At 41.7% G+C, this 23314-nt stretch overlaps 1 protein-coding gene across 9 annotated transcripts in view; it reads right to left on the bottom strand.

The window, feature by feature from the left end:
• eml1 (EMAP like 1) overlaps nt 1-23314 on the bottom strand; it is a 263264-nt gene that overhangs the window by 2528 nt on the left and 237422 nt on the right. For all 9 annotated transcript variants that reach the window (XM_059958960.1, XM_059958938.1, XM_059958978.1 and 6 more), the window contains 7 exons: nt 22541-22672; nt 22006-22073; nt 16168-16256; nt 13443-13540; nt 12961-13048; nt 8593-8688; nt 1398-1528 (listed from right to left, as the gene is read on the bottom strand). In XM_059958960.1, the coding sequence (XP_059814943.1) occupies nt 1398-1528; nt 8593-8688; nt 12961-13048; nt 13443-13540; nt 16168-16256; nt 22006-22073; nt 22541-22672 (702 nt within the window). The remainder of the gene's footprint in view (nt 1-1397; nt 1529-8592; nt 8689-12960; nt 13049-13442; nt 13541-16167; nt 16257-22005; nt 22074-22540; nt 22673-23314) is intronic.

Genomic DNA, 23314 nt, shown 5'->3' with positions numbered 1-23314 from the left:
GCACACAGAACTGCGGCTTACAGGCTGTATCTGTTTTTCGCACCACTCTCTGTAAACTCTAGAGACTGCTGTGCATGAAAATCCCAGGAGGTGAACAGTTTCTGAGAATCTGCAATAACCATATCTGGCACCAGTAATCATTCCCTGGTTAAACCTTTCCTCACTACCTGTCACATGTATCACTATTCACTGCTGTCCATTCAGAAGGTACAAAGACCAAACCACTTGATTAATTCTTGGCCTTGGGCACAAAGAACATACGATCTGCTCCTTTACAACATCTCTCTTTAAATCAATAGTGTTCATTTCAAAACTACCTCCGATTCCTGTTTCAAAGTACTTTTGAAGCCATAGCTCTTCAGAAATAATGTAAAATGCACAAATATATACTGGAAAAGAACTGCCAACATGAAAAAGCAGTAGACAAAGAAATACAATGGAGTAGAGAATTAAAGTTTCACGGACTACAGAGTGGAACTGCCCCTAAATACTCACACTTCCAGTAAATTACAGTTCTGGCTGTACTGCATTTCCCAGAGCACCCAGTTTATCTTTAAGAGGCAAACTGCCCCTGATTACCAACAGCTACAAACTGGGACAGGATCTCTCTACGTCAGATGATCTGAGTCTCACCTGGCACATAGCTGAATTACTGAAGGTGTGGTCAAGTGCAGAGGAGTTGGTGACCTTTCTCACAGATGCTAGAATTACATACCCATCAGCTTAGTCAGCAGTGGAGAGAGGTGCCTTCAAATGTATATTTGAGCTATATGTTCCATGCTGATGGGGTACCCTGTGGAGGCCCCACAAAGTCTGGTAGGAATGGTCCTGTTTTAACAGACAGCACTGTAATTCATGCGTTGTAATCCTTATTTGTTTTTTTAAAGATACTGTGTATCTAATGTAGTATGCTCCCTTTTGAAATCAATACAGCACATGTTAGAGGACCGTTTGACAGCGGGCACAATCTTACTGGTTTGGAGCACCTAGACAACAGCAAAACATTTGTCAAGTTGCTGCTTATTGATACAGCTTGGCACTCAGCATGTGGTTGGCCTTCAGGGCAAAGGGGGAGCAGAATGTCTCCGCCCAGAGGAAATTTGGAACTCGCCACTCCAAGGACTGGGACGCTCAATCCAGTTCTATATTTTTGGCCGAGACTGAAATAATTTAGGACTTTTTGGAAATCAGAGGGGAATTTAGGGATGAAGTCAGCAATTGTCATGATCTTATTGGATGAAGTGGATTGGTGCAATTATGCAACCTACTCTTCCTGCTTCTACTTCTTATGTGCATGAGCATCATGGAACAATAGTGGCGAAGCTTTATAGAGGACAGAGAAAATCTTAAAGGACAGGTAAACTCTAAAGAAGGACTATGAATAACTCAAGTCGTACCCTGGCCTGTGAACATGGACATGAAAACAGGTGTACTTTGCCAAAGTCATCGCCTGTAGAGAGAAGTTTTTTATCATTGGATCTGCACACGGCATTGATGTCTGTTCCATCTGATCCCTCAGGCCAAACTCCTGCAACACAAAAGGTACATATTATCTATATTCAGCTACAAGGAAATCGTTGGCAGTTAGAATAGTGATGGGAAATTCAACTTCACATTTGGTAATATCTACAGAAATGAATAAATGAAAACAATAAACAGAAATGAATAAATGAAGTTGATGATTTGGGCCGAGACCCTTCTTCAGGACTGGAAAGGGAGGGGGAAGACATCAGAATAAAAAGGTGGGGTGAGGGGAAGGAGGACAACTAGAAAGTGGTAATTGAGGCCAGATGGGTGGGAACTGTAAAGGGCTGGGGAACAAGAAATCTGATAGGAGAGCAGAGTGGACCATGGGAGAAAGTGAAGGATGAGGGGTGCCAGGGGGAGGAGAAGAGGCAAGAGGCTAGAGTGGGGGATAGCAGAAGGATGGGAGGAGGAGGGAAAAGATTTCCCAGAAGGAGAAATCAATGATCATACCATCAGGTTGTAGGCTATCTATATGGAATGTGAAATGTTGCTCCCCAACCCTGAGAACGGCCTCATCATGGCAAGTGGAGGCCATGGACCAAGTTGGAATGGAAATGAGGATAAGAATTAAAATGGCTGGGCACAGAGAACACCACTTTTTGCAGAAGCGCATGACAAAGTGATTCCCCTTTTTACATTGGGGCGCACAAATATAGAGCAGGTCACATAGGGAGCACCGGACATAATTGATGACGCCAACAGATTCACATTTGAAGTGTTGCCTCACATGGAAAGACTGTTTGGGGCCTTGAATGGAAGTAAGGGAGGAGGTAAGTGGGCAGGTGCAGCATTCCTGTCGCTTGCAGGGAAATGTGCCAGGACGGAGATTCGTGGGGAGGGACAAATGAACAAGGGAATCATGGAGAGAGCAATCCCTGCAAAAGCAGAGAGTAGGAGTGACGGTAAATAAAGATGTGTTTGGAGATAGGATCCCACTGAAGATGGCAGGAATTACAGACAATGATGTGTTGAATGTGGAGGCTCATGGGGTGGTAGGTGAGGACAAGAGGAACTCTATCCCTGTTAAGGCAGCTGGAAAGGTTTAGTCAGTGCGGATGTCTGGGAAATGGAGATGTGGCTAAGAGCAACATCAATGGTCGAGAAAGGGAAACCCCATTCTTTGAAGAAAGAGGACATCCCTGATGTCCTGAAGGGGAAGATGTAGTAGAGATGAAGGAACTGAGAAAAGGGAATAGCATTTTTACAGGAGACAGTGTAGGAAGAAGTATAGTGAAGATAGTCATGGGAAAGAGTAGGTTTATAAAAGATGTCAGTAGATAGTTTGTCTCCAGAGATGCAGACAGAGAAATCAAGAAAGGGAAGAGGGATTTCAGAAATGAACCAAGTGAATTTAAGGGCAGGGTGGAAGATGGAGGCAAAGTTGATGAAATTGATCAGCTCAGCATGGGTGCATGAAGCAGCACCAATGCAGTCATCGATGGTGAGTTGGGGAGGCATGGAGCATGGACGTAGCCAATGAAAAGCTGTTTTCCAAATTGGAAATCAGGTGAAAGGCTATCACTTTCCAGAAATACAGAATCAAAGAGGTAAAGTGTTAAATAAAATATTCCAAAGACAAAACGCAGCTTAAAAACTCTGAATAATGCCAAGATTTTTATACTCTACTTTCTAAATAAAATAAATTCTACTTTTGAATTCTTCTTCAAACTTTGTAGTTTTTATTCATATATACCTGATGTTCGAGTTTCACTTCCCTGTCTCATGGGCTTTTGGATTTCTTCTTTGTGTTTTGGATTATATTTTGTAATTCAGTTTGTGGGCAAAGCTATGGTCCCACACATTACATTAAAATAAGATGTACAGTAATTCCACTGGGAGTACAAGAACCTTGTATTCTGCCTTACCTAATATTACTCAAACAATGGTAAAGAAAAATAAACATAAAATTGAACAGAAGATTTTGTTAATTATTCAATTTCAACATCTGGGTATCAAACGCAAGGCTAACATTTATTGTCCATCCCCAAATGTCCCTGAGAAGGTGTTGCCGAGTCAGTTCCTTGAATACTTCAAACCTTCTAGCATTTTTTTCACATTTTCTCCTGTTTACACAGCATTAGTGATACAACTGAGTGGCCTGCAGGCCATTTCAGAGGGTCTTGGGAATCGATCATGCAGGTAAAGTCACACATTGGACAGACCAAACAGGTCTCCCTGAAAGACATTAGAGTATCTAATCACAAACAAAAGAAAACCTACAGATGGTAAAAATTAAAGTGATACACACAAATTGCTGGAGGAACTCAGCAGGCCAGGCAGCATCTGTGGAAAAGAGTAAACTGTCGACGTTTTGGGCCAAGACCTTCATCAGGACATCAGGATATCTGATGGGTTTTTACAACAATTAGGTAGGTTTCTTTTTGGACATTATTACTAGGACTGGTTTAAATTTCCCCAAATTCCAGATTATCATCTGAATTTAAATTCCACAGCGGCCACAATGAGTTTTGAATCTGAACTCATGGGATTACTAGCCCTGTCCCCTGGTTTACCAATATAATAATTTAACACCTGCAGCAACACCATGCTCCTTCTCACTTTTAAATGGTGGTTACAATATCTTTGTAGAGATTAAGGAGCTATTATTGGCCCAATCTTGTCAATGGCAAAGCCAATGTTTAGTGTTATCCTGAACTGTTCTTTGACTTGCTTGGCCATTTCTGAGAATAGCCAACCACAGTGGTAGGTCTGGAATAAGCTATACGCCAGAGCAGCTTTCTACCCCAAACATATTTCAATATTTGAATTTAATTCTTCACCTGTCTTTGTTCAAATTCTATTCTAATCCAGCAATTTAACAACTACTAATTACTTAGTTCTAGTTTTGTTGTCATTGGTGAGGAAAATGAGATTTCAGTGCTGCTTTATTCAGTGCAAAGCAGCAAATCGGCAATTCAATTACTAAAAACACAATGACGAGATTTTAAATAATGTCTGAGTTATTTAAATTAAATAACAAACAACTCTAAAATGCGGCATTGTTTAGCTGCACAACAGCCCAGGCAAAAAACTGGAAGAGATTGACCAGGTGATTTCTGGGGCGGGATGAGTCCATCACAATGCTGCGACCCTGCCACAAATATCGTGAGTTGTAGGTCGTCTCCATATCTGGTTGATGTGTCCCAGTGATATTCTGTGGAGTGCTGATCACTCGCTGAAGTGCTTTTTGGTCGATCTTGTTGCAGCTAGCGTACTATATTGTGTACTATACCCTATTATAGACAAAGTGTTGGTGGTCCAAGAGAGCTCCTCTGTGATGTGCACTCCCAAGAACTTCAAGCTGGAGACCGTCTCCACTGCTTCACTACTTATGACCAGCGGACTTCGTTCATACCTTCTGATTTACTGAAAACAATAATTTTTTTGATGTTGAATGAAAGGTTATGGTTATTGCACTATTCAGACAATTTCTATATGTTATTTGTAATTAACCCAATTACTGCAAATTTGATGGTGGAGTTGGTGGTGTGGCGGGGCACAGTCATGGGTGAAAGGAGTGTAACAGAGTGGGCTCAGTACACATCCGTGCGGTGCATTGGGGTTCCGGGTCAAGGAGGTTGGTGTGTACTTGCCTAGTCTGACTGTCTGGGTGCGATTAGTAGAAAGTCCAGAACTCAGTTGCAAATTGATGTATTGAATCCCAGACTGTGTAGTTTAATGGTCAACTTGTTGGGCAGTATGGTATTGAAGGCAAAACTTAGTAGATTAGGCACAGATGTCCCTATTTTGCAGGTGTTCCGGTATGATATGGAGAGCAATGGAGATGGCATCCTCGGTTGACTGGCAAAGTGGTGCTGGTCCTGTGTAGCAGTGATGGCATTCTAAGTGGAACATAACGAGCCTCTCCAGGCATTTGGCAGCTATGGGGGTGAGTATAACCCGTCTGTAGTTGCTGAGGCTTTCTACCACCACGGACTGGCTTTGGGAATGGTACGATGGTCGATGTTTTGAGGCATGCAGGGACCACAGCAAAGGACAGAGAGAAGATATAGATTTCAGCAGAATCCTCTGCCAGCTGACCAGTGCAGTCTCTGAGAACCTCATCGCGTGTTGCTCATCGTGTATTGATACAGTGGAGAGTATATCTCACCTCATGTGCTCAGTCTCAGCACTGTATCCTCCTCAGGATACAAGGCCTTCATCACTCTTCAATGTTGTCCCTCTCAGACCGAGCAAAGAAGTTATTTAGCTCCTCAGTTAGTGTGGTGTCACTGTTTGCAGGGCAGGAGATTTTTCCTTTATAGTCAGTGATAGACCTAATTTCTTCCAACATGCGTCAAGTGGTGGTGGTGTTACTGAAGTGTGACTCTGTTGTTTGCATCTGTACTTGGTGGTTTTAATGCCTCTTTTAAGGTTTGGCCTGGCTTCGCTGTATGCTGCAGCGTCTTTAAATTTGTCAGCAGCACCCCAAGCCCTGAGCAGATTCCGGGTCTTGTTGTTCATCCATGTCTTCTGATTCGGGAATACATGGATGTTTTTATTGCTGGGGACATTGTCTACACAGTATTTGATATAGTGCATGACCACGATGGTGTATTCCTCTGAGTTAATTCTGGGTTCCAATGTGCATGCTCGAAGCAGTCCTGAAGCTGTGAGGCAGCTCCTCAGACCATGCTGTCACTGACTTCCTTATCTCTGGTCTGTAGGCTGGAATTAGAAATAAAGACAGGTGATCAGACAGTCCCATGTGAGGACATAGATGAGCCCTGTATGTGTCCACAATATTGGTGTTAACCTGGTCCAGCGTATTTTTGCCCTTTGTGAGGAATTCCACATTCCAGTAAAATTTAGGGAATACTGTCTAAAGGATGATTTGGTTGAACTCACCGACTACAATGAAGGTGACGTCAGGGTAGGCAGACAGTTGCTTATTAATAATGCAGTTGTGCGAATGCTAACTTAGTGTTGGGCTGTAGTGGAATGTAGACTGCTATGATGTTAACAACTGTGAGTTCTTTCAGCAGGTAGAAAGGCCTGCACTTCAGCATGAAATATTCCAGGCTGGGACAGCAGTGACTATCAATGATGTCAGAGTTCATACACCAGCCCTTGTTAGCATGAATGCATAAGCCACTGCCTAATTGTTTACTGAAATCTTGGTTGTCAGCCTGGCTCGCAAACTCAGTAGCTGCATCAGGTTTCAGTGAAGGTCATTACATAGCAGTTGAGTAAATTCCTTTGTGTGCTAAGTCACAGTCTGGTTTCATCCAATTTATTAGTGATTGATTAGTTGTTTGCAAGGAAGACTCTCAGAAGTTGGGGGCTTGATCGGTGTAGCTTTTAGACTAGCACGAATCCTGGCTTGCTAACCAAACTTCTGCATCCTCTTGTTGTGCTCCCTACTGGGAGTAGTGTCGAGGCTCGCCCCGATGTTATGGTGATCTCTGACAGTATGTGTTCTGTGAGAGTGAGCTGAGAGCTCTTAATACACTTGGTATTGATATTCAGAAGTTCTTGTTGGTTATATTGTACACCCAGTGCTTGTAAGAAAGGCACTTGGAAGTGCGGGGCTTCAAAGGTGTAGCTTTTATCCTAGCAAGGATCCCAGTTCTCTTACTACATTTGTGCTTTCTCTCGCTGAGCCTCGGTACCCCTAATATGTACCTCAAGTAACCGTGATTTTTGACATTCAGTTATGCATGTCTTTTTCCTGAATATTGAAACAAGTCACAATCTGCCTTCATATCCTTACATCTTATTGTCTGCCTGCACTACACTTCCTCTGTTACATTTTTATTCTTCACACTCTTCCCGTAAGATGGCAGTGTACTTGAATGCAGCTGCTTCTTGGGGGTCAACCAAAGGTGCTATTGTCTTTCTTTAAACGTATCTTTAACAATCACAAGACCTTGCTGGATATTAAGAACTTAAGGTACTGAAAGATTTACCCCATCAGCAAGTTGTTCATTGGTGGAGAAACTGAAGCAGGTCGACTTGGTGCGGACTGTGATGCTGCCTGTGGCGGAGAGGCGACGGTACGTGGAAGCGTGCAGTGTAAGGGCAAGTGATCATCCTAGTTGCTTTCCTTGTGATCACAAGATCTTGTTAGACATTGGTTGTGAAGAATGCTGCAAGTCCAATTCATTGATTTATTGGTGAACAGCGTGGGCAGCTGACAGGGTTGTGGCAAGGACTAGGCTGCAAACCGTGGTGTTGCCTATTTGCAGCCACCCAGAGGGAGGAATCAGAGTTGGGCACTCCACTGGAGTGCCAGAGGTAGAGTGGTGCAGGGCCCATGCTGACTGCTGCCCCCCAGTGTTCACTCGGCAGAAGACAAGCTGTATTGTGTTTGACTGCAGACTACTACAACATTCATGGACTCAGGGACTTGGACTACACATTTGTTGTGTTACTGTGTTTTACTGCTGACTTATATGTGCCTGGAAACAACGGGCCTTGTGCTCTGTATGACTGTTGTTACCATGGCCCCAGAGTAACGCTGTTTCATTTGGCCATATTCATGGGTAGTTATTATGGTTGAATGACAACTAACCTTGAACTTGTACTACCTCAATGCATTGATGCAATGAAATGATCTGTATGGATGGCATGCAAAAACAAAGTTTCTCAATGTACCTCACTTTTGTAACAATAATAAGGCAATTTACCAACTGCTTCACTGTCCCATGGGAATTTGGTAGAGTGGGCATAACAAAGAAACCCAAAGTAAGTGCAACTTCAGAACTTATGGTGCAGCAGTATGTGATGGCTCTCTCCTTCCTTGGAGAGACATAATCTATCAGTTTTTGGCCTTCCAAATCATCTGATAGACTACAAATATATCATCCTTCAAATGGAATGAGTCTAAACATTTTCAAGATGGTATCGTAACTCAGAATATCAATTCTGGGAGTACAAACTGATATTAAGAGCTTATAAGATTCCCAATCATAACACATCCTGAACTCCCAGCACCTCAGTGATCCTGCACTTCCAGAGCACCAGCGTGCATCATAAATATCTAAAAGAAAGGATTATTCCATTCAATAATACAAGTCATTAAAATTCAAAGTTCTCACATAAAATGGTAGGAACGATGCTTACCAAACACATGAAATCCTAATGTGCAGGTGTAAGTGGCCCATTCAATGTCCCTGACATTTTCAACACTCACCACTTGCTTGCAGGCTGAAGGCATCCCTGATGACAAAGAGCAGAGAATTTGGCACAAAGGAATGAGAACTGAAATGAATTTTATCACTTACCATCTATGCCACAGACTTCATGCATTCACTTTGAGCCAAGAAATTACAAGATCAAGATGCTGGCCATGCTTACAGGTCGGGGGCATCACAACTGGTTGGTATCCTTTGTTTTACAAAATACCTTTTAAACAAATAATTCTATTTGAAAATGCCATCCAGGATTAGAACCCCTCAAAAATCCAGCAGGTTTGATAAATGATAATATTGACAAATGATGAGAACTATTTCTTTAACACCTATCTCAAAACCCTGGCTAATAAATTCTGAAAGGTTTCCAAGTTACATGTTCAATTGAAAATATTATAAGAATGCTTTGGAAAATCACACATTAAGACGTTTGCTTAACCATGACATTTTCTTTAGATACCATTAGGAGTTGTTCTAATTAAACTTCCCACTTTATTTTGTAGCTTTACTGCAGTTGCATATAATCTTTGAGTTGAGTGAAGAAACTTGCTTACATCTTACTGGTAACACTATCTGTTGTGTAAGGAGCTACTTTCTTGTGGTATCAAAGGATTTTTGTACATTCCATAACTTATTAATATGCATTCATGGACTTTAATAATAAAGAAGGATTTGTATAAAGTTTAGAGCATTGTCACAGTGAAGTTGTCTTGGGGATTTTCTGTGAAGAAATGGAGCAAGTCACTAAAATATTGCAAACATCACATTTACATTTTTGAAATATTCTTTGGCTCTATCTGATTAACTGTGAGTGTATTATGGCAATGGTGTTAAATACCCTGGCTTGGCTCCCTCTGTCTCTAAACTGGTTGGATATTTAGGGTATGTCATAGCAACGTTCAGAGCCAGTGACCGTACAATCTGGAGGAAAGATTAGGAGAGAGGGAGAATGGAGGAGGAGTGAGAGGGAGGGAGACAGGGTAGGGGACAAGGAGGCAGAGGGATGAAAGAGGGGCTGAGAGCAGGCAGAGAGTGAAAGAAGGAGGGGTGGTTAGAGTGGGTTAGAGGGGAGGTTTGAGGGTAAAGGGGGAGATGGGGTTGAATGAATGGGGGCTGTGATATCAGATTCAGATTCAGTTTATTGTCATTTAGAAACCACAAATGCAATGCAGTTAAAAAATGAGACAATTCTCCTCCAGAATGATATCACAAAAGCATATGACAAAACAGACTACACCAGAAAATCCACATAACGCTTGGCAATCTCCAATCCAGAGTCCGGAGAGGTTGCTGCGTATTAATATTGTGCTACTGTCTTAGCGCGTTCCCTGGAAAGGAGCTCCAATCCCACCAGACAAACAAGACCAAAAACTAAAGCTACAAGACCTGCACAAAACCACATAGTTACAACAGTGCAAACAATAGCATAATTGATAAAAAAAAACAGACCATGGGCACAGTAAAAATAGTCCAAAGATGTTAAAGGACTAGAAGTTCAAAAGAAATCACCACAGTTTTCACAAGTCCCCAGGGTCCCGACAGACTTGCCATCCCACACCGGCGGCAGAAGGGAATACCCCCGCTATGGACTTCCACGGCGCCGCCCAACTCAGCCTCGCAGATGCAGCACACAATGAAAGCTCCGTTGAAACCAGCCTCGCAGACACAGCACACAGTGAAAGTGACCTGACCGCTGTGGACTCTGAGCCTGTCGAACCTTCGAGCCGACGACCGTCCCCTCCGGCACAGCTTCTCTGAGCACCATCCTCTGCTGAGCATATTAAGACGGCCCCGCCAACGGCCATCGGCAACGTGACCCCGAGGACTGGGGGCCTGTTCTTCCCAGCAGAGTTCCGGACCTCACAGCAGCAGCAGCAACAAAGAAGGTCTTCCTGGAGATTTCCCGATGTTCCTCCGTGCTCCCACACCTGTTTTCAGTCGTTTATGATTGCGCATGGCACCCCACTTCACAAATTACAGATAATCAGCTCCGGAGTGGCTGCTGCAAGCTGCGTCGCGCCGCCATCTTGGATCTTCCACATATGGTAACCCTTTCATTCCTGGAATTATTCTTGTGAATCTTTCCCGAACCCTCTCCAATGTCAGTATATCCTTTCTAAAATAAGGAGCCCAAAACTGCACACAATACTCCAAGTGCGGTCTCACGAGTGTCTTATAGAGCCTCAACAACACATCCCTGCTCTTATATTCTATACCTCTGGAAATGAATGCCAACATTGCATTCACCTTCTGCACCACCGATTCAACCTGGAGGTTAACCTTTAGGGAATCCTGCACAAGGACTCCCAAGTCCCTTTGCATCTCTGCACTTTGAATTCTCTCCCCATCTAAATAATAGTCTGCCTATTTATTTCTTCCACCAAAGTGCATGACCATACACTTTCATTGTATTTCATTTGCCACTTCTTTGCCCATTCCCCTAAACTATCTAAGTCTCTCTGCAGGCTTTCTGTTTCCTCAACACTACCCGCTGCTTCGCCTATCTATGTATCATTGGCAAATTTAGCCACAAACCCATTATTCCCATAGTCCAAATCATTGACATACATCGTAAAAAGCAGAGATCCCAACACCAACCCCTGTGGAACTCCAAGGGTAACTGGAAGCCAGCCAGAATAGGATCCCTTTATTCCCACTCTCTGCTTTCTGCCAATCAGCCAATGCTCCACCCTTACTAGTAACCTCCCTGTAATTCCATGGGCTCTTATCTTACTAAACAGCCTCATGTGTGGCACCTTATCAAAGGCCTTCTGAAAATCCAAGTACACCACATATACTGCATCTCCTTTGTCTCCTTGCTTGTAATTTCCTCAAAAAATTGCAGTAGGTTTGTCAGGCAGGATTCTCCTTTCAGGAAACCATGCCGACTTTGGCCTATCTTGTCATGTGCCTCCAGGCACTCTGTCATTTCATCCCTAACAATCGATTCCAACAACTTCTCACCACTGATTTCAGGCTAACAGGTCTATAGTTTGAGACGAATTCTTTTCAGGCCTATGTGAGTTCATTAATCAGGAAATTATTTCAGACACTGGGACTTAGGCTTGGGTACCACGCAGTCAAGTGCTGGATGGATCCTGGAGACTCTGGTGACAAGTAGTCCTGATCATTCTGCACAGTAATTATTTCCTACCATTAACTAGTCACTCATGGATGATTGTCACCTCTGCTATATTAGACTTTTAGATTGAAGAAACGCGCAGATGAGTTTCACAATTAAATTTGTAGTGATCCCCTGCTCACTCTGACATGTAAAAAATAAATCATTTGTTCTTGCAAGTCTACTTCCAGTCAAATTCTACCTTGATATTATGGGAAATTTTAAGAATTAACATTGGCATAGCTTCAGCATCTATCATTTAGTTTCTTTGTATTGTTTATCCTTTAAGGAAGTCTAAAAGCATTAGCCTGATGATATGAGATCAGGAGAGACAGAAGCATACTATAGACAGCCCATGTAACCACATGCATGTCTTTAACTATCTATAAAAGCTAATTACTAATGCTGGACATGAACAACCATAAAGACAATGATCTTGTCATCAAAGAAATCCTCTCTCATGGAAATATCACATGAATATTATTAATATTATTATTATTCAGATATAGGCCCTTCTGGCCTTTAAGCCATGCTGCCTAGAAAGCCCTTGGTTTAATGGGACAATATACAATGACCAATTAACTTACCAACCAGCATCTCCTTGGACTGTGGGACGAAACCAACATGGTCACAGGGATAACGTACAAACTCCTTACAGGCAGTGATGGGAATTGAACCCGGGTCCCATGTATGGTAAAGCATTGTGAATTACACCATTACACTACCATGCCACCCCAATATATGACAGAAATGATTAATTAAGAGTCTAAAACAGACCATTCAACAACAAAGTATTTGTATCATAACTTTAATATATTCAAACATAGAAAGGTGTTTTAAAGGAGTGTTATCAAACAAAATCTGGGTGACATAAAGAGATATCTGGTAGGTTTAAAGGAATAGAGAATGAGAGATAGACATTGAGAAAGGAATGCAGGGCTCAAGGCTCAAGTGGTTTAAAGCATCAATGATGGCACAACACAACATAATGCTGCCCTTGCAAAGAGCAAGACAGTAGAAGTTTACAATGATAGAGGGGATTTGCTGTAAGGATCAGAATTTCAGATTAGGACAGGGAGTCAATACACATTATTTAGTTAGAAAGGCACAAATTGTTCCTTGAAACAAATTGCAAATTAAACTAATATTTATTTAGAATCTAACAAATGTAATACTTACAGTATAGGATCTCATAATCACCAGAATTAGAGATTAAATACTGAGAATCAGTCGACCAGTCAAGGTGTGTGATAAAACTGGAGTGACCCTAGGAGAGGGAAGAAATAATATCTATCTGGATTATATAGTGAAATGGTTACGGTTATACATAACTGTCCCTTTGGAGCTGTTTCTGAAAATTGTATGCAAAGGAAAGTTACACATTGATCTAAAAACATTGTTGCATCTGGTTTTTAGATGAAAAGTTCAGGTTGGTCAGCAATGTCCTTTCCTCTTTATTCACCAAGTTAATTAGGCTGCTGAGAAATTTAGTCCAATTTTAACTTACAGCCGCTGCCTGTAAGTTTCTGATATTTGCTAACATTTTATAACTAAGGCTAATTCAGCATCATTCTACTTATACCACTTTCATAGTTAAAAAGTCCAAAAGTTTAGCAAGGATATATAAGCATTAAACCTAATTTAGATTAAATTCAACTTACTGAGCATTTACCAACTCGACTGTATTTTCTGCCATTTTCACTCAGAGTGTAGATGTAGATATAATTATCATGCGAGCCAATAGCTAAAAAATTTCCTTCTAAAAACAAAACAAATCACAAAGCAAAATAAATTACTGAATTTAATTGAAGTAAAATGTGATCATTAAAAATATAACAATCTTCTCAAAATACATAAATAAATTATCATGCTACAGCTAGGACATTATACAAACTAAAGATATACCAGTCAGAAGAGTTAAATAATATTACACCAAAAATCAACTTTTATTTGTAAGAGTTCATTGCTTACTGAAATTGAGCTCAAAAATGGTTAGTGATACAACTTTGAAAGCAGTATGACCATAATTTTGTCTGACTCTGAGGTAAACTTATTGTAAGCTTAGTTGCATTTCTGATTTGAAAATAAAATGTTTTTGATAATGTGTGAAAGTATGGCTACATATATATTCTTATTTAAATATGACTTATATAATTCCACTTGCAGTTTTAGGCAGATGCTACCTGTCAGGATATTTTCTGCTCTATTGCTGTTTCTGAGTTACACACCGCAAAATAGAACATCTATTAATAATTCTAACCACACGTACCACGACCTAAGCCAAATATTGTGACACTCATGGATATAAAATGCCACGTACTTTGGAAGATCTAAGTTGCTGTGGTAACATTTTTAAAGTACAAGTCATGAATAAGAGATTCACGCAATGCAGCCATGTCAGTAGATAGTGTATCAAAAGCTTAAGTGTTACAAAAACAAGTGTTAAGGAAAGTATCCTGGAAATCTGAATATTCTGATTTCTCAGCTCTGCCTGGTGTAGCTTATCCCACAAAGTATGTTCGTATCCTGTTGAATATGTTACCCATAGCCATTAAGATCAAGTTCCTGGGCATCAAGATCTCTGAGGATCTAACCTGGTCCCAACATATTGATGCAGCTATAAAGAAAGCAACTTCATTAGGAGTTTGAGGAGATTTGGTTTGTCACTCAAACTTCTATAGATGGATCATGGAGAGCATTCTGACAGGCTGCATCACTGTCTGGTATGTGGGGTGGGGCTATTGCACAGGACCGAAAGAAGCTGCATAAAGTTGTAAAATTAGTCAGCTCTATCATGGGTACTCGCCTCCATAGTGTCCATGACATCTTCAAGAATTGGTGCCTTAGGAAGGTGGTGTCCATCATTAAGGATCCTGACTACCCAGTACATGCCCTCTTCTCACTGTTACCGTCAGGAAGGCACACTCTCAGCAATTCAGGAACTGCTTTTCCCCTCTGCCATCTGATTCCTAAATGGACATTGAACCCATGAACATTACCTTACCGGTGCTTCCGGTGTGGCCTTTTATATATTGGTGAGACCCGACGCAGACTGGGAGACCATTTCGCTTAACACCTACGCTCTGTCCGCCAGAGAAAGCAGGATCTCCCAGTGGCCACACATTTTAATTCCATGTCCCATTCCCATTCTGATATGTCTATCCATGGCCTCCTCTACTGTCAAGATGAATCCACACTCAGTTTGGAGGAACAACACCTGATACACCGGCTGGGTAGCCTCCAATCTGATGATTGACTTCCCTAACCTCTATTAATGCCCCTCCTTCCCTTTTTACCCCATCCCTGACATATTTAGTTGTTTGTTTTTCTCTCTCTCTCTGCCATTCACCCTGCCTGTTCTCTATCTCCCTCTGGTGCTCCACCCCCCACCCCCACTTTCTTTCTCCCGAGGCCTCCCGTCCCGTGATCCTTTCCCTTCTCCAGCTCTGCATCACTTTCGCCAATCACCTTTCCAGCTCTTAGCTTCATCCCACCCCCTCCGGTCTTCTCCTATCATTTCGCATTTCCCCCTCCCCCCACTACTTTCAAATCTCTTAGTATCTCTCCTTCCAGTTAGTCCTGACGAAGTGTCTCGGCCTGAAACGTGGACAGTGCTTCTTCCTACAGATGCTGCCTGACCTGCTGTGTTCCACCAGCATTTTGTGTGTGTTGTTTGAATTTCCAGCATCTGCAGATTTCCTCGTGTTTGAACATTACCTTACTTCTATTTTTCCTTATGTTATCATATATTGCTTTGTTCTACTGCTGCTAAGTTAACAAATTTCACAACAAACGCTGGTGATGATAAACCTGATTCTGATTAGTTGTACAACTCCATGCAGCTATAGATAGTCTGGCAGTGTGGAATGCTCAGTCGTTAAGGTATCATGATATGAAGAATCAATAAAGAGATAGACGGGAAAATGTTTATAGGAAAGTGAGGAAGTCAAATGGAAAATATACATTAATTAAAGATCAGATGTACTTCCTTGCCAAGATTGCAGCAAGTGAAAAGAAAGACACAGATAGTTATAACTTTGAATCAGAGATTCATACAGCTATTCAATGGGCCCCACTCTTCTCTCTGCCATTACTGTCCAGAAATGTTTCCTTTTAAAATGTAAGTTTTAGTTCTCCCTTCCCCCACTCCTGATGTTGGCAACAAGAGACTTGATCTCTGCTGCTTTGAATGCTCATTTCCAGCTCAAAGCCGTCAGTTACACTTTGAGATTTATAACTTGGCATTGGACAGCTGCAGGCCTGAAGCTGTGAAAATTCATAGTAATCAGGGGAAACAATGGCGTAGAAATGCTTTCTTCCTTTGCAAGACTCGGAAATAGAATTCTAGGCATAATTTATCAGCAGAACTTCAAAAGAACTGGGTACCTGGTGAATAACGCATGACTGAGAGCTGCTCATTCCCATCAGTGTGAACTGTCACCAAATCTTTTGACTCTGTATCCAGGACTAACCACCTGTTAATGAAACAAAAGTCACTGCTCAGTTCTAAATGTTTTCCAAACAAGCGTCACAAACAGCAGAACAGAGGGGCTGAGAGGGGCCTAAACAGAAGAAACTGGAAGAAGCTCTTTCCTTTAGCAGAAGGATTATCAACTAACAGCCATAGACGTAAATGGTTTGGGAAGAATCTGGAGCTCACTTCCTGAAAGTAGCATGGCAATGGAAACCTCACCACACACAGTCAGGGCTTGGACACTCACTTCTGTATCTACAACAGGCTGCAGACGGGCACAGACAAGATGAACTGAATGGCCTTCATCAGAATAGTTAAGTTTTCCATGCTTTCAAAGTGCACCATTAACTGGAATGCCTTACAGTTTCCACTGGAGCCACTGTTGGTTGCTAGAATATGATTGAAATCTGTTTGGGGATATCCCGGTGATGATGGAAGCATTCTATTTATCAAAGAGTCACATGTGAAATCCGGTGGTGTGTTGGTTAGTTGCCACTAGAGGTTAATTGTATAATTGACCATAATAATGAAACAGTGGCTTTGTTATGTTACACTTCAGTTAGATTATTTCAATATAAGTGGAACCAGTGTTAGATTATTTTACTGGTATTGATCCCCTTTTGATTTAGAACATAGAACAATACAGCATAGTATGGGCCCTTATGCCCTTGACACTGTGACAACCTATATAAGCCTACCCATTGCTCAATCTACCGTATCCCTCCTACACAACTCCTCACTCTCCATTCTGCTTACATCCATGTGCCTGTCTGAGTCTCATACATACCTCATACGGGCCTTTACCACCACCACCAGCAGGATGCTCTAAGCATCTACCGCTCTCTGTGAAAAAACCCTTCCTCTGTCATCACTGCTAAACTTTTTGTCACTCATCTTAAATAGATATTCTCCAGTATTGGCCATTATCACCCTGTCCACTCTGTGTAGTATCCATGCCTCTCATAATCTTATAAACCTTTATCAAATTGACTCATCCTCCTTCACTCCAAAGAGACAAGCCCTAGTTTGCTAAACCTTTCCTCATAAGACATGCTCTCTAATTCATGCGGCATCTTGGTAAATTTCCTCTGCATCATCTCCAAAACTTCTAGATCCTTCCAATAATGAGGCAACTAGAACGGAACACAATATTCCAAATGTGGTCTAACCAGAGTTTTATAGTGTTGCAACATAAGCACATGGGTCTTGAACTCAATTCCTCAACACACCATAAGCCTTCTTAACCATCCTATCATCTTATGTATCAACTTTGAAGGATCTATGAAATTAGACCCCGAGATCCTTCAGATCTCCACATTGCTGAGAATCCTGCCATTACCTTGAACTCCACCTTCAAGTTCAATCTTTCAAAGTGTATCACTTTACACTCTTCCGGATGAAACTCCATCTGCCATTTCTCCATTCTTGTCTACATACTATTTTAACTAATGACATCATCCACAACTCCATTAAACTTGGTGCCATCTGAAAACCTACCCTTCACCCTCCTCATCCAAGTCATTCATAAAAATTAAAACGATTAGGCATCCCAGAACAGATCCCTGTGAAACACTGAACTCCAGGCAAAATATGCTTCATCCACTACCACCCAGTCTTCTGTGGGTGAGCCAATTGTGAATTCACAAAGCCAAATTTCCATGGATCCAATGCCTCATGACATCCTGGATGAGCCTACCATAGGGTATCTTGGCAAACACCTTACTAAACTCTATATACACCACATCCACAGCTCTACCTTCATCAATTTGTTTTGTTACCTCCTTGAAAAATTCAATCATGTTTGTGAGGCATGACCTGCCCCGAACAAAGCCATGCTGACTGTCCCAGACTCTGCTTCTCCAAATGCTGGTAAATCCTGTCCCTAAGAATCCTTATTGACTTTCCCACTACTAACATAGGACTTGCAGGGCTATTTTTCCCAGAATTTCCCCTATTACCTTTCTTGAACAATGGAACATTTCCCACCCTCGATCCTCTGTTACTATTTCTGTGGCCATGGAGGATGCAAAGATATCATCAATTTCTTTCCTCACTTCCCACAGTAACCTGGGTATATCCCATCCATCCCTGTGCAATTACCCATCCTAATGTTTTTCAGCAGCTCTGACACTGCACCTTTCTTAACCTTGACATGCTCCAGTATAATAGCCTGTTCTAAGATGATCTCACATTTGTGGAAGTCCCTCTCCCTGGTGAATACTGAAGCAAAATATTCATTAAGGACCTCTCCTACCTCCTCCAACTCCACCCATGTTATGTCCTTTATCTCACATCGGTTCTACCCTCATTCTAGTCATCTTCCTGTTCCTCACATATGTGTAGAATGGTATGCGGTTTTTGGGCAACCTTATTCACCAAGGCCTTCTTCTGGCCCCTTCAGATCTCCTGTCCCTTCTTAAGCTCCTTTTTGGCTATTTTACAATGCTCAAAAGCCCTGTCTGATTTTTGCTTCCCAACACTTCATTCTCCCTCTTTACTAAATGTTCCAATTCTCTCATCAGCCATCGTTCCTTAACCATACCATCCTTTCCCTTCCTCAATGGAACCAAACCATCCAGAACCCTAAACAACTGCTCCCTAAACAACCTCCATATTTCTGCCTTGCGTTTCTCCAAGAACATCTTTTCTTAAGTTATGATCCCAAGTATCTACCAAATATCATCATAATGCTTCTTTTCTAGTTGGCCTGTCCACATACTATGTCAAGAATCCTTCCTGATCACACCGAATAATTTCCGCCCCATCTAAACCTTCTGCACTAAGGAGGTGCCAATCAATATCAGGGAAGTTGGACTTACTCAAGACAACAACCCTGTTATTTTTGTACCTTTCCAAAATCTGCCAACCTATCTCTTCCTAAGTGTCCCTATTAATACTGGGGGGGGGGGGCGCAATAGAATAATTGCTCCCTTCCTGTTTCTGGTTTTTCACCCACACTGACTCAGCAGAGTATCCCTTCATAACATCCTCCCTTTCTTCAGCTACGATATTATCGCTGATTAGCAATGCCACCTCCCCCACACCCTCCTCTTTTAATTCACTCCCTATTCCTTTTGAAGCATCTATTCCGGGAACATCTTGCATTTGTCACAGCCGATTGTCCGTAATGGCCACAACCATGAAGTTCTACATTCCGAGCCATGCTCTAAATACGTCAACCATGTTCTTAATAGTTCTCACAATTAAACACATTTCAACTCATCCAACTGACTGCATTCATGTCCTATCTGCTGCCTATCCTTCCTCACAGTCTTTCTAAACATTGCATCTACCTTTACACCAACTGCTCCATCATCTGGCCAAACTCTCTGCTTCCCAATTGCTGCCAATTGAGTTTAAACCTTCTCCAAAAGCTCAAGCAAACCTGCTTGACATTGATCTCTCAAGTTCAGGTGCAGCCTACCCAGTTTCACCTGTCTAGATCCAGTTAAAATGGGTCATACCTCACAGTTGAAGTTTAGCATTAAAATCAGTCACATTCCCATTTGTGGAGACTGCCGCTCTGGGATTATACATTACACGAATGTGAAGAATGGTGTTTGGTTAAAATACAGACTCAGATTAAACAGGAGCAGGGTGCTGGTGTATGCTCGATCAAGCATTGATGTTCTGAATTGCCTCCACAATAGAGGGGGCAATATCAAAGCATTCCATTCCTGGTTTCCATTAAGTTCAGTAGCAGGGGTCAATCTTGCTGAGATTCTCTTGCATTTGCAGTGTGGAACTGACTTCTGGGTGCTGAACCAGGACAGGACAAGACTAACCAGAGGATCACAACCATATTGATTTCAAAGGGAGTTGTAGGGCCACAGAGAAAATTGTAGGGAAAATGCCATTTTAGTTCATTGTTTCATTTTTTGTTAATTTTAATTAACTGTTAATTTTTTCGTGTTATCTAACTTAATTTGTCTGAAATATATAAATTTAATTTTCAAAACACTCACATCATTTTAAAGATTTTTCATTTATTCAAAACTCAAGAATATACTAGTGTATTTAATAACTTTGAGCTCCTTGACAGCCAGCAAAACCCTGTCAGGGGCCGGGGTGATTCAGGGGTGTAGCATGAGGCCCAAGAACATTGAACATAGAAATCTACAGCACATTACAGGCCCTTTGGCCCACAATGTTGTGCCGATCATGTAACCTACTCTAGAAACTGCCTAGAATTTCCTTACTGCACAGCCCTCTATTTTTCTAAGCTCCATGTAGCTAAGAGGCTCATACAAGACGTTATTGTATGTCACTGGCAGTGCATTCTACACACCCATCAATCTCTGTGTGAAAATTTTACCTTCGACACCCCGCTTATACCTACTTCCAAGCACGTAAAACTGTACCCGCTCCTGTTAGCCATTTCAGTCCCGGGGAAAAGCTCCTGGCTATCCACACGATCAATGCCTCTCATCATCTTATACACCTCTATCAGGTCACCTCTCATCCTCCGTCGCTCCAAGGAGAAATGGCCGAGTTCACTCAACCTATTCTCATAAGGCCTGCTCCCCAATCCAGGCAATGTCCTTGTAAATCTCCTCTGCACTCTCTCTATAGTATCCACATCATTCCTGTAATGAGGTGACCTGCTCTTGATTGGGCAATACCTCTGAATTTAGGGCCAACAAGGAAAACCTTCCAAATTCAAACTAGGTAAGGGGAAGACATGGAGTGGTTGTGATGGAGGCAGCGAGTTACTGCCAGTAAGATCGAGCCCGTTCACTCATTTCACTTGTGTCAGCAATTCCGTAGCTCACCAGTAGGGTTCACTCTTGTTACACAGCTCTCAGATTAACACCAACTCTTGCATAATCAGCTATTTTCTGACACAAGTGATAAATAATTGAACAAGTGATAGTATTTTAAAATCAGAATTTGCAAACATAGTCTAAGACTTGTTTAAACACAAAATTACATCTAGTAAAGCTCATTTTGACCAAGCTAAGCAGGTTGTTCTGCGGCACACAATGTGCATCCTACCTTGTGGGTTAGAATTAGGAATTTTGGGCCTTATGCAGGCAACTATGCATTAAAATGGGGTAGGCCTAATGTTATGCAAGAAATATAGCCTTGCCTCTGTACTTTCTCTGCACTGCTTGGATGAAAAGGGACACTTTTTTTAATTATAAGAGGTTGATTTGTGACATCTAATACCTGTAAGTCAATGGGAAATAGTGCCTTTGGATATGGAAACTTGGGATGGGGGAGATTGGTGCTGAGGCCACTCACAGAAGAAAAGTCTACCTTAAAATTGGAAGACTTCCTGGAAGAATGAACTTGAATTTTCATTGCTGACAATGGCCCAGATAGGAACAGGCATTTTAACTAATACAGCAATAGCTTTTACCCTCTAGGCAAGGGCTCCTTCTACAGAAAGGCTCAGGACAGTTTCAAGCCATGTTTTCTCATGAAAAAAAGTGAACTATATCAATTGTTTGTTGCATTCCAATCACTATCACTCAAACACTATCCAGCTAAACATGGTGTATATCCTACAATTTCTCGTAGCTTTGGAATTGTTGGTCATTTTTAATCAGCTGTTGGGGTTTAGATTAAAATCCCATTGCCAAGTTTATAAAACATTGTGCTGTTAAGATGAATTTTAGAGTTACAATCTGTTCCACACTAATTTAACTTTATTTTTTTATTTTGTAAATTTAAATTAATAATTTGCATTGAAACAAGACGACTGGCATTGCCCATTCTGATAGAGAAAAACCCTCATTCATTCTTACCTTCCAGTTTGGGTTCCTATAGCAACAACACTTCCTGATGGATGAAAACCAGCAGACTGAGCTGGGTCCTAAAGTTTGGATGAAACAAATTCAGAAGCACAGACTATTAGTAATAGACTAATCGAACCCCATGAGATGGTGGGCTTGAAAGTCTCAATTGTTTAAAACATTCAGTATATAGTAATTATGTAGGTGGAGTATTTTCTGTAAAGCAAACACTTCCTTTAAATTACAGTGTTCTGATAATTAAACTATGCTATAACCATATTTTAACCTTGCTGCACCAAGACCAGCGACATTTTTATTATTAAGAGCATCTCAAATAAATAAATAGAATTTGAAAATTCTGGTCTGTAATCTTTCTTGTCATTCTGTTGGGATTAAGATTCAGACTTTCTCCATCCATGAACATTTCCAACAATCTCCAATTGTCTTTAATTAAATATTGATCTTTCCAGCCTAATTAACATTATGAATGCAATTAAATGTTCTGATTAGGAAAATAATGCAGAGTGAGATGTTGACAGTTTGATACCTCTATGATCTTGCTCCAGATAGGTTGGTGGGTGACAGCGTCCCAGAGAGTGATATGTTTGTCATGCCCACATGTTAGGAATTGTTCCTTGCTTGGGTGGACGGCTAGACCCCACAGTTCATCTGTGTGACCCTGCAGAAGAAACAAAGCAGCTTAAAGCAACTTCTTTGTCTATTAGTACACAGCTAGTGGTTTGAGAATGGGTCCAGTGTTAGCAGCATGTTCTTTGTGTGAGATTTGGCAACTCTGGGAAACCTCCAGTCTCCCCGATAACTAGATCTGCATGAAGTGCATCAAGTTCCAGGTCCTTATAGACCGTGTTAAGGAACTGGACTTGCAGCATGAGGGCCTTTGGCTCCTATGGAAGAACAAGGAAGTGATAGATAGGAGCTGCTGGAAGGTAGTTACCCCCAAGTTGCAGAAGGCAGGTGCCTGATGGACTGTCAGGAGAGGGATAGGGAATAGGCAACCAGTGCAGAGTACACACGAGGAAATCTGCAGATACTGGAAATTCAAACAACACACACAAAATGCTGGTGGAACACAGCAGGCCAGGCAGCATCTATAAGGAGAAGCACTGTTGACATTTCGGGCCGAGACCCTTCGTCAGGACTAACTGAAAGGAAAGATAGTAAGAGATTAAAAAGTAATGGAGGGAGGGGGAAATGCGAAATGATAGGAGAAGACCGCAAGGGGTGGGATGAAGCTAAGAGCTGGAAAGGTGATTGGTGAAAGTGATAGAGCTGGAGAAGGGAAAGGATCATGGGATGGGAG

The sequence above is a fragment of the Hypanus sabinus genome, chromosome 2 (genome assembly GCF_030144855.1).
Source record: "Hypanus sabinus isolate sHypSab1 chromosome 2, sHypSab1.hap1, whole genome shotgun sequence".
NCBI classification, from domain to species: domain Eukaryota; kingdom Metazoa; phylum Chordata; class Chondrichthyes; order Myliobatiformes; family Dasyatidae; genus Hypanus; species Hypanus sabinus.
The sequence above is the reverse complement of the archived record's forward strand: the minus strand, read 5'-3'. Positions and strand labels throughout refer to the sequence as shown.